The sequence below is a fragment of the Zeus faber genome (genome assembly GCF_960531495.2).
Source record: "Zeus faber genome assembly, chromosome: 3".
NCBI classification, from domain to species: domain Eukaryota; kingdom Metazoa; phylum Chordata; class Actinopteri; order Zeiformes; family Zeidae; genus Zeus; species Zeus faber.
In genome coordinates this window covers 5,083,794-5,095,386 of record NC_137190.1, presented here as the reverse complement: position 1 = coordinate 5,095,386, position 11,593 = coordinate 5,083,794, and the positions used below count along the sequence as shown (strand labels likewise).

General features: G+C 47.7%; 1 protein-coding gene across 1 annotated transcript in view; it reads left to right on the top strand.

The window, feature by feature from the left end:
* The first annotated feature begins 11,183 nt into the window (after positions 1-11,183).
* The window catches only part of lrp4 (low density lipoprotein receptor-related protein 4), a 92,430-nt gene continuing 92,020 nt past the window's right edge, over positions 11,184-11,593 (top strand). The window contains exon 1 of the mRNA XM_079997414.1: positions 11,184-11,248. Within this exon, the coding sequence (XP_079853540.1) occupies positions 11,194-11,248 (55 nt within the window). The 5' untranslated portion in view covers positions 11,184-11,193. The remainder of the gene's footprint in view (positions 11,249-11,593) is intronic.

The following is an 11,593-nucleotide window of genomic DNA, read 5'->3' as shown; positions in this document are numbered from 1 at the left end:
TACGTAGAGTGTCATCTGACAATTAACAGTCACAGGGAGAAGCTGTGGTTTATTAGCTGTTTTGGCGCCAGTTTGAGGGAGTTGAACTGAAGAGGGTCTTGCGTCTGAAGAAATGTGTGGGGTTGTGTTGTGCTGACCTTGTGGTTGCAGTAATGACATGTTGCTACGGCGATGGCGCCAGACAGTTTCGCAGACCCTCACCACAGTTATTATTTGAGAACAGAATTGTTCGGTCAAAAAAATGTAGCACACAGTCTTCAGTGATACTCCATAAAAGCAAACGGTCTAAACCGATGGGGCCCTTGAGTGCCCGTTTGTTTCATCGAGTGATTTCAAGGCAGACAGAGAAGAGGACTTTGAACATTGAAAAAAATATGTTTAGGTTTTGGATTTGTTTTTAGTAATACAACTTTCAGAGGTCAGAGTGCAAGTATGGCGCCAGGTAGCCTAACCCTGACCCCTGGGGCACGTAGAGTTTAAAATACTTGGTCGAGGAGAGTTTGACACGGAGGATAAACTCTGACATGAATAAGTGTATCCTAATTTCCTTGTTTGGTCTAAAGTACGCTTTACATTTCCGGTGAAAACTTGATGTAGTTGACCCCGATATGAAAACCATAGATCAGGGGTAATAAATGTATTTTTTTTAATTAAAGGTCTACTTCTGCTTTTTAAACAAAATCAGAGAGCAAGATCTAGTCAAGATATATGCAATGACATCAAAGTCCAGAACGTCTCTATAGCTATGCAGCTCTGTGAAGCAGCGCGATGGAGACATGGCACCCCAGTATTTGGCACATGCACGACGCTTTGAACCTTCCATTTACTTAGGTTGCACGGACTCTAAAAGCAACTCATCACCGTTGATGAGACAAACAATGGAGGCAGCCCGCTCTAAAAGAGCAATTCTTCTCTCAAGCGACTCAAGCGTTTCCCCTCTCCGGTCGCTCCTGTGAGACGGATGCACTTTTTTTTTTGGCAGGCAGCAAAACTCAGCGTCAACACCTGACAAGAACCCGCATCGGCTACTGTTGCCGCATGATGTGGTGCATTGAACTTACACCTGATTTGACCTGGGTCCGGATTGATTTGTTTCTGGACCAGAGTCCAGACTTTCAGTAGCGTGGGCATCGACCACTGAACCAATAGTAGTTTAAACTGTTGTTATCTGGAATGAAATATTGTCCATGTCCATCACTCTGCAGTTCTGCTTGTGTATTTTTGCATTTGAATGCTGCATCAAGTGCTTGTACCAAGTGTGTGTGTGTGTGTGTGTGTGTGTGTGTGCGTGTGCGTGTGTTTGTGTGCACGCGTGCGTGTGCGTGTGTGTGTGTGTGTCTGTATTTGTGTAGAAATAATCCGTCAGCTTGCTTTCCCCTCTCCCTCCTGTAACAATATTATGTTTTGTTCACGCAGGATTCAACACCTGAAATCACTCGGGCCTTTTCTGTGTCCTGGGCCTTTACTCCAAGAGTTGAAGCATGAAATGAACCCTGTGGACAGCGGCGGCACCAGTTGTGTCACAGTGCAGTGTCTGTGGTGTCAGCCGTGCCACAGCGTCTGGAGTCCAGCCGTACCTGGGTTTCTCAATGAGTACTGTCAGTTTAGATGTAGGATTATTTTGCGGTCGGACCTCAAAGTGAGTTAGGTGTTGTTTGTGTTGTGTGTGTGTGGGTAAGAGGAGAGAGAGAGAGAGAGAGAGAGAGAGAGAGAGAGAGAGAGAGAGAGAGAGAGATTAGAGGATAGCAAAACAGAAAGGAAATAGGACTGCAGTAGAAATGAGATCAAGAGACAAAAGACAAGAGACTGTCCTCATGCTCTTGAAGCCTCCATGATAATATCCACCTAGATCGCAGTTTTACCGGTTTGAGAAAAGCCAAACAGGCTATTTCTTCAAAGGACAAGCGCCTGGTTCTGCCTCCCTCAGACCAGGGCCTTTTATCTGATTTCTAACCATGAGAGGGAACACGATCTCCCCGTGTCACATGTTCAAATGTGTGGTATGCATGCAGGAGATCAATGCGTAGATCTCTCGATAACCTCGCTCCTCTTCACCCAGGTTTACTAATTGTGACAGAGATAAGAGGCAAGAGGTTCACGGAGTCCATTTTATGCAACAGGTGCTGCAGATCACTCAACAGGTAAGCACACACACCTCCACACTAAGCTGCACCCCACCGCCACCTTCACCCTCCAAACGCAGGTGTAAGACTTTTTTAAATGTGACTCCTTGTTCAAATGCAAAGTGTAAATACCCACCCCATTTAGCCGGGAGGCCGACATAAAAGGCAGTTTGCAGGGGTTTTGAGGCCGCATTAGAAAGCGCTCGGTAGCCTATTGACACAGCTGCAGGCCTCACCCTGCTGCCCCTATCGCTTGAAGAAAAGACGCTTGCGTGGGACACAATAATCTGTTATTTTACAGCTTTAAAGCAGAGCCACGGGGGTACAAGACATTCAGTGGGTTGCAGACAAAAAAACTATACAGGCTTCACCGTGACTAGCTCCTCCAGAGCTATTGTAGGTGGTGATGGCTGGGAGGAGGGGATTGTTCAGCTGGCAGGCTAAATGGAAAATGTAAAACTGTATACTTTTCTGTTGAATTCTCTATGTACACATGCATGCCTGTGCACCTCCAGGCATGCAGGCAGATGTGTGCGCGTGGATGGAAACAACTTGGTTTCTGCCTGCTCCATATACCCGCAGCACAACTCTGGAGCGTCGCTCCCTTGTAACAGCACAATAACAAAGTGTCCAACTGAGAAACACAATGACAACGGGACAGTTGAACCGCCTATTTCGGAGGGAGCGTCTTTTGCGTTTTATAGAGAGACCGACGAGCTCTAAGTTTTCGATGGAACATGTGGGTGTAGGGAAATTGTCACATAATTACACCCTGTTAAGCCGCTGACCTATCATTTCACCCAAATGCATAGAGGCAATTCTGCATGGCAGAGGATTTCAAACAAAAACAGAGCTTTGGCCAAACACGGATCAGTCGGCATGTGAGTCGTAAAAGTAAATACACAAACACAAGGGCGTGCACCCACCTGTGTGTGCGCTCACGCACGTGCACGCTCTGTTGTTGCCAGAAAATACTGGAACACATTCAATGTCAAGTGAATGTCTAGGAGAACAGCTATGGTCCTGTCACTTTTACTTAAATAATGAAAGTTTGTAGAGATACATTATGTGTTGGTCTAGACATGTGGTCCCAAGCCTCCAAACAGAGAGGATTATGTTTTGTTTTTTTCCCAAAGCACAAATGTTTGATAAAACCAGAATGACAGATGAAAGAGTGAGCAGACAAACAAATGCTTACACACACACACACACACACACACACACACACTCATACACTAAAATAGTCATATGGCACCTGTCTGATCTTACATTTGTGTGTGTGTGTGTGTGTGTGTGTTTGTGTGTGTCTGTGAGTGTGTGTGTGTGTGTGTGTGTGTGTGTTTGTGTCTGAGTGTGTGTGTATTTGTGTGTGTGTGTGTGTGTGTGTATGTACGTGTGTGTGCATGTGTGTGTGAGTGCGTGCATGTGTGTGTGTGTGTATGTGTGTGTGTGTGTGTGTGTGTGTGTGTGTGACAGAAACATGATCTCACCTCACAGTGAGGACGTGCAAAATGATAATCTTAGATCATGAGGAGATAACAATTCCTCTGCCCTCTGCCTTCACAGAGAGACCGTGCTGCAGCGCCACTGTACGACCAGAATAGTTGCGCCGACGACTGTTTATAATCCCTTTGTTACGTCACCTCCTGTCATTGCCGCGCCCTCGACTTCAAATCCCGCTCCATCCTGCTCGCCAGTCTAGCCCTGCTGTTAACGGTCCGTGATGTCACCCGTTGGCCCCTGAAGAGTCGGTTTGAAGCCTCAACTTTGGCTTTACAATTACCGCCATCGTGACAGGAAACGTAGCCAGAACTTTGTGAGCTCGGCTTGCTGAGGTGGAGAGTGAGACCGCCCGAGAGTCAGAGAAGGGGAGAGATGCGGCCACCTCGCTCGGATGCCAATGAAAGACCTGTGAGTCAAGGCAACTACACCTCCAAGTATAACTTATACAACTCTTTAAGCCTTAATGTACTCCTTATGAAACAATACTTTTCAAAATATCGACGACGCCACCATTTGACGAAGTAAACTTACCAAATGAAGTCTTCTTTTGTCCTATTGATGGATAAATGTAATGACTTGGCTCGTGTATCGTTTAACACGTTTTTTCTTTTTCCATTGACCTCCATTCAGCCCAAGGTTTTCTAAATGCAGCCTCTAGTGGCCATTAGCGGAAGTGCAGTTTAAAGCACTCAGACGTACTGGATGCCGCTTGAGAGAGACCCATAAATCAGGACGATCTTGCATGGTAGGTTGTACCATGAACAAGTCCACACTGGATTGGAAACAATTTGGCACGATTAGCATTCTATTGCTCCTAGTAACAGTATTCCTGACAAGGACAAACGGGGTTTAAAGCAAAAGAGTTCCATTTGGATTTCCACATGTATTTTAAATATTAAATGCTATCAGCGATACTTTCTAACAGGCTGTAATTACTTAAACGGGTGCGCTGGAGAACTAGATATTTACCACATTGGTTGGACTCTTCAGTAACTTACAAAGCAGTCTCAGAAAGCCCCCCATTGAACCCTCCACTGACTGCCAAATTCAGAGACACCTGGCAGCAACCTGGCGGAGTGACTTTGACCTGGCCATTTTCCCTGTGACAGAAAGAGCGAGAGATGGTTCAGTTTAAGCTAATTGCCGACATCCATCTTGCGGCGCCAACAACAACTGAACCTGTAGTCCCATTAGACACAGGCCCCGATGACTGCTTCTATCAGGGGTCCCATGGATCACTGCATTTCTGGAAAAGTCGGGCCATTTTGAAATGTCTACACAGGGAATGTTCTACTCATAAGAAACCGCTAATTGAACCCTTTTTTCTCATTTACACTGAGCACAAAGCCCATGATTACTCAGTTCTTTGGACGTGGAACTTTTGAATTTGGTCATGGAAATTCATGGGGTAGTCAGGGAATTCCATGTTGCCTCCAGGAACCCTGTCTCTATGCGGAAACCCTCATTGTTGCGAGTTGAATTATTGCCAGAGCAGCATTATTTTTAACAAGGTGTTGGTGCGGAGCGGTCCAAGCATTTCCTTCGGACGCTCCAGAGTGAAGTGTAAATGGGGCTGAGTGGGGCGGGCGGGGTGAGCAGAGTTCCCTGGGTGGAGCCGAGGCGACGGAGGAACACTAAATCACGGCCGCTCGCCTGGTGAACACGCTCGCTTGAAAACAGCTCCGGCTCCGAGCGCCGCGTGTCAATATTTGGTTCCATTCCTTGCGGTTGGTGGCCCGACGCGTGACCGCCCGATCAGGATGTGGAGCGCAGCACGTCCGTTGCGCGGGAATCCTCACCGGGCCGGCGAGCCTGGCGTGTCAAAAAGCAATCTGCTCCACATTAAGCGAGTATCCCTTCTGCGTCCTCCTCAATGTGAAGGATGAGACGAACCCCAGACCAGAATAACAAATACCGTTTACGATGGAGATGACACTTTCTCACTTTCCCAGAGGATTATTAGAATTGTCCGAATACACACTTTCTCGCCCTGACAGTTAAAGACGCTGACACTACGGAAAACATTTAAGCGTTTCAAGGTGAGCCGAGCTATCTGAAAGTGTTTGTGTAAGCTTTACGCGAGTGCGCCCTGCATTTCTATCTCACAAGGATGACAAATCCAAAGCACATACAGGCAGACATTTGCGGTTTTGGTGTGCGCACGTACATGTGCGACGATCTTGCGGGATTAGCGGCAATTTATCTGTCTTTAAAAATCATAATCTGGCCCTCAGAGGTCGTTCTCCCCGCATAGGCATATCAAAGCATCTGGCCTCCGTCTGTTTTGGTTGGGTTAGAGCACAAAGCCCAGCGTCTGCATCTCCAGAGCCCTTCGGAGCCGCCCCGTGCCCCACCTCTCCTCAACCCAAGCCCCCCCCCCCCGGGTACGGATGGAGCCGCGGAGCCGGGGCCTTTCTGGTGGGAGCGGAGCCTCCGGCGATGTGAGTCACGGCAGATCGAATGGCCCTCCGTCGTCAGCTCTCCCCTTGGCCGTGGAGTTCAAAGACTTGGTGCCAACAGGCCAGGTGCTTGAGTCCGTATGGGTGGGTCTTTGCAACTTGTACTTTGCATTTGCATGTATTTATTTACCTTCCCACACCTGTGTGCATTCATATCAACATGTCTATATTGTCATCTGTTAAACAAGAAACTGAGCACCAGACCCCTATTAAAATTCGAAGTATTCACACCAGCCCAAGCCAACCCGGTTTTAACCGGCGTGACCATCAGGGAATGAAGCAGATTCAGCATTCATCCCGTGGAAAAATACGGAGGAAGGATTCGATGTTACAATTACTTTTTCGAATATTCAAGGTTCCTTTTGGTTGCCAAAAGAGCACAGTATATTCAGGCGACAGTAAGAAAGGATTCAGTCAGCAAAAACAATACTACTGTGAATAAGGCGCTGTCCTGTTAGTCCACCTCGAGGTGAGCTGCTGAGACAGAGCGACAGAGCATGGATGGATGGAAACCGCTGCAGAAGGAGAAGAATGGATCCCCGTAGGGACATGGATCCTCTGCATTTGACCCCTCCTTACTATCTAGGAGCAGTGGGCAGCCGCAGCACGTCGCCCGGGGACCAATTCCAGAACTCGGCGGGAATGTGAACGTTCATGCAAGTGTTTCGGGAAGTGAACATTTCCTAAAATGCCGCCCCCCCCCCGTCGTGGATTCATAGCGTGTGATCTTGTCTCTGATCTTATCTAACATCAATATCCACACAGAAAGGCCCCGGTCGGGTTGGAACCCAGAACCTTCTTGCTGTGAGGCAACAGCAAGCACATAAATACTCGTCAAAAAGAAGACAACCAAAAAACAAAACAAAAAAAAAAACAAACAGGAGGGATGGAACATTTGAACGGCGGAGAGGAATAGTCGTGATTAGAACTAAAATAAACCTCCGCTTTGCTTTAAGTAAGCCCTTCTACTGAGGACAAGCCTGTGGTCAAAACCTCAAATCTCCTCGCTTCAAATGGTCAACAACTACCAGGGGCAAAAGTCTATGCCCGAGTCAGTGTGTGCACACTTAACTTCGGTCCTATGAAAACGAGCCCATTGTACGAGGGGAACACAGAGGGAGCAGAACATACACGAAAATAGACCTCACATAGAAAAGCCCTGTAGTTAGACAGCCCACAGACTATGCTCTGGGCTCCGAACCATACCGCACCGGGCACGGTACGTTTGAAAGAGAGAGAGAACGAGAGAGGGAGAGAGAGGGAGTGAGGGAGAGAGAGAGTGAGGGAGAGAGAGCGAGAGAGTGTGCACGTATGTTTTTCTTGCATTGCTCGAGTTATTCTTTTGACCAAAAATCCAGTGGCAGCCATGTGGGTCAAGCTGCGGTCGGGTCCCCCCCCCCCCCAAATTTAATAAGAGTTTCTCCGGTTACATCACAGCGAGGAGAACCGGAGAAGCAGGTAGAGGTGGACGGACGTTTTCTTTCCACTCTTCATTAAGGTGAAACGGACGGGCCAGCGGCGTCAGGATGTTGTGCCACCGCGGTGGTGCAACCATTTAAACAGCAGTGTCAACACAACGTCCATCAGGCATTCCACTCTTGATCCAGCTCCAAAGTGTTAAAGGGTAAGTCCACAGATTCCGGAACATTTATGTGGAAATAGACGGTTTCCTCACAGTGTCACTCAGGTGAAACTGGCTGATGAGTCACGTCATATTTCAAAAGACATAGTCAAGACACTAACGGTCATTAGATATGAGGCTATGGCAGGAAAGTCACCCTTCCTTTGCCGCCTACGACCCAGCAGCAAGTGAAGGCTCAAAAAGAGCCGAAATGTTTAACTATTGAATGTTGGAAATACTTAAAAACCCCAGATATATTAAATTAAACCAACGTACCCCTGTGAGACGCTGAGACAATCAATTAGCTCCTGTATTAATCACATCCTCATTAGGGGAATGTTCATGTGCGATGCCAAGCTGTGAGGCAAGGTCATGCGCACGCACGCACGCACGCACACACGTACACACACACACACACACACACACTATAAATAGCCCTACTGCACCTGCCTCACCTTATTGCACTCTCAGCTTGTCATTCTGGCTGCATGAAGTGTTCGTGCTTTGAGCAGGATTCTAGTTCTTTGTGTTTGGATGCACAGCCACTCAACACACACCCTCACACACACAGTCAAACACATACATGGACATACGAATGGACTCACACACACACACACACACACACACACACACGCGCACACGCGCACGTGTACACGCACACACAACCTGTCCTAACCATACTACCACCAAGTACCTAGTTTTTTGAGAGGGCCATATGTTGCAGCTGCCAAAGGTGTTAAAAGAGAGAGAGAGGGAGAGGTTCTTAATGAGCTAGGAGCTACCAGTTTGTGCAAGTGAAACAAAGCCAATAAAAAAAGAAAACAGTGGGAAAACGTCCCTTCAAAGCAAACAGTTCCCTGGAGACTGACTCTTGGCCCTAGTGCACATTAATAAAGCCTCATAATTTAATGTTTCACTGGCTCAAAAACAGGAGGAGCAGTTTTTTTTTTGCTCTTGGCACCGGCACTGGCATGGCGTTGCTCCCGAAGGGAAACAAAAAGATATGAACGCCTAGTGGCAAGGAAACACCAAAACACTTTCAAGGAGACACAAAACAAGCAACGCATAGCAACCAACAGCGGCATGAAAGAAAGACGTTTTTTTCCATCCCAGTAGTGACACATGAAGGTTTCATCTGGACGGTGATCACAGGGGACTGTGACCGACCGCAAGAGCTACGGACCAGTTTGGTAAGAAAATTCTCCAAATATTAAATGATTTTGTGTTTCCCTAAAAATAAATGGAAAATATTTGATTCAAAGTCAGAGGATTCTGTCTCCGTGTGCGTAATTCCTCGTACACAGCAAAGGGCTTAAGATGGGATTTTCGAGATTTTCAAGATCTTAGGAAAACCATAAGCGGGTCTCCCCGATCAAGTTCAGGTTCAAGTTTAAGTTCAAGAGGTTATTTGTCACATACGTATACATACGGTCATACATATATGCACCGAAATGTCATGACACCGGGTGATTACGCACAATAAGCTCTATAAGCTCTAAAAACACCAGGCAGCTATTCACATATCCAACTATTAAAAGACAAGAAAAGTAAACAAAGCAAGACTTCCCCTTCGTGACTATTTCATATTTTATTATGGATGTTTTATCCTTTCTCATTTATTGCGATCGCAAAGATACTCTCTGCATTAGTCTTTGGCTGGTGAGATAATTCCACTGCAAGTCTTCATAATAACATTGAATTTGGTAATGAAGAGATTTGTGCTGTTTTTTAAACACTGACCCGGGGATGAGAGATCATCAGGGTGACGAGTGTGTGACAGGAGAGTGACCTCTGACCTCTGATAACCTGACAGGAGGCGTGCTGTGAATATGTTGTGTCTAATTAAACTGGTATCGGAAAGGAACAAAGATTATATATATTTTTTAGAATAACTAACTTGCATTACCGGTGTTTACCTATGAGGTTTTAACAGTAATCCATGATATCAGGGATAGGAAATTGCCCGCAAAATGTGTCTTTTTCATGGAAGACAGAACATTTGAGCATTGCGGTAATATCATTACAAATTATTATCAGTAGGTAAATATGATATTCATACATGTAAAAAAATTGACATGTAAATATGATATTCACAACATCTACATATTTTGTTGCATTTTTAATTTCATCTAAACCTCTTTTCCACATATTTAAAGAGAGTCAAAGGTAAAAATGCCTTGAAACCAAATAAATAGTGTACTAAATGTAGGAAGCAATAACTAAAAAATCTGCGACATACAGACAGGCAGACATACGCGGGGGAAAAGTGTAATGCTTTCTGGGGCCCCGCCGCTAGGGGCCCCGTGCAGGCCGGCAATAATCATGTTCATATAAAAGCAGGATTAAAACGCAGATTTGGAGAGGAGGCTGCCATCACAGCCATCTCCGCTCCGCTTCGCCGCTTTCCCCCCCAAAAAAACAAGTGAAAAAACATCCCGTCAGCATTTCCTCCGTTTCCTATTTTAACCAAACAGAAAAAAAAAGCCCTGCGCGTAACGGGGACACTCTCTCAGTCGCCCTCCTGCCGCGGCCCAACGCGCCTGAGCCGATTCCGTTTGGAAAAAAAACAAAACTAAACAAAACAAAAAAAAAACTTAACTTTTAACTTCACGAAATAAAGTTGAACAAACACATCGCACGTGAGGTTTCGACCCTGACCATCGGGACGTGTTGACGCGCCGATCCACTTTATCGGCACGTGGATATAACATGGGATGGAAAACGGTCTCTTTCGTTCACCACACCAGAGACACGGGAGACAGAAAGTGACGACCCCCCCCCCCTCCAAAAAACAACAACAAAAACAAAACAAAACCCCAAAAAAACACTTTAAAACAGCTTCTCCGTGTTCTGCTGAGCTCCGGCCTTTTTCCAAAGTAACTTTAGAAACGACACAACGGGAGCCGCAGCGCCCGGGCCACGCCAACTCCACCTCCACGGGGGGGCGGAGGAGGAGGAGGAGGAGGAGGAGGAAGGGGTGGGGGTGGGGGCGGGGGTAAACCCTCCCCGTGGGCGGTTCCCGGCGCGGGCGTGCGATCACTCCGGCGGAAACCCGGCGAGAGCCCCACGACGACTTTCGGCTCCAGTTGAGTCGGTTCGCCCTCGTTTGTCTCGGCGGAGCGCGGCGCGTCCACCCCCGCGGCGCACTTGGTACGGCTCCCCCCAACCCCGCCACCACCACCACCCTCACCACCACCCTCACCACCACCCTCACCCCCGCGGCTCCCTTCGTCCCGGACCCGGAGCTGCAGCACAGCACGCCGGAGAGAGAGCCGCGGCGCACCAACTTTCCCGGTCCCCAGCCCGACCCCGACCCCCGACCACCGACCCCGGTTACCGTCCACTCGGGAGACCCCGTCATGGTGTGAAGGGGCGACGCCGCTCCGACCGTCGTCTCGTAGGCTGCCGCGCGTCTGCTCCGAGGGACCGCGCTTTTGCGAAGAGCCGGTGAGCGGCGGAAGAGAAGAGGGAGAGAAGGTCCGAGAAGATGCAGCTCGCCGCGGTGCTGTGGGCAGCGCTGCTCAGCCTGCTCTGCGGCCAAGGTAAGAGGGGGAGACGGGGCAGGTTGGATGGAGGGAGACGGGGGATGGACCCCGACAACGCGCGGAGTCTGAAACAGTGCGAAGATATCTTCTCCATCTTCTCCTTCTCCATCTTCTCCTTCTCCATCTTCTCCTTCTCCATCTTCTTCTTCTTTTCCTTCTTTTTCTTCTTTTCCTTCTTTTCCTTCTTCCTATTTTCTTGCATTTTCTGCAAACCGGTCCCCCCTAGTTTGAGAACATGCTTGGTGTTGTGTTTATCAAACTATATATTGTGCCTTTAAGTCCAAAAACAAAACAAAACAAAACAAAAGAGATGGCACCACATCGGTGCTGCATCTGGTGGGG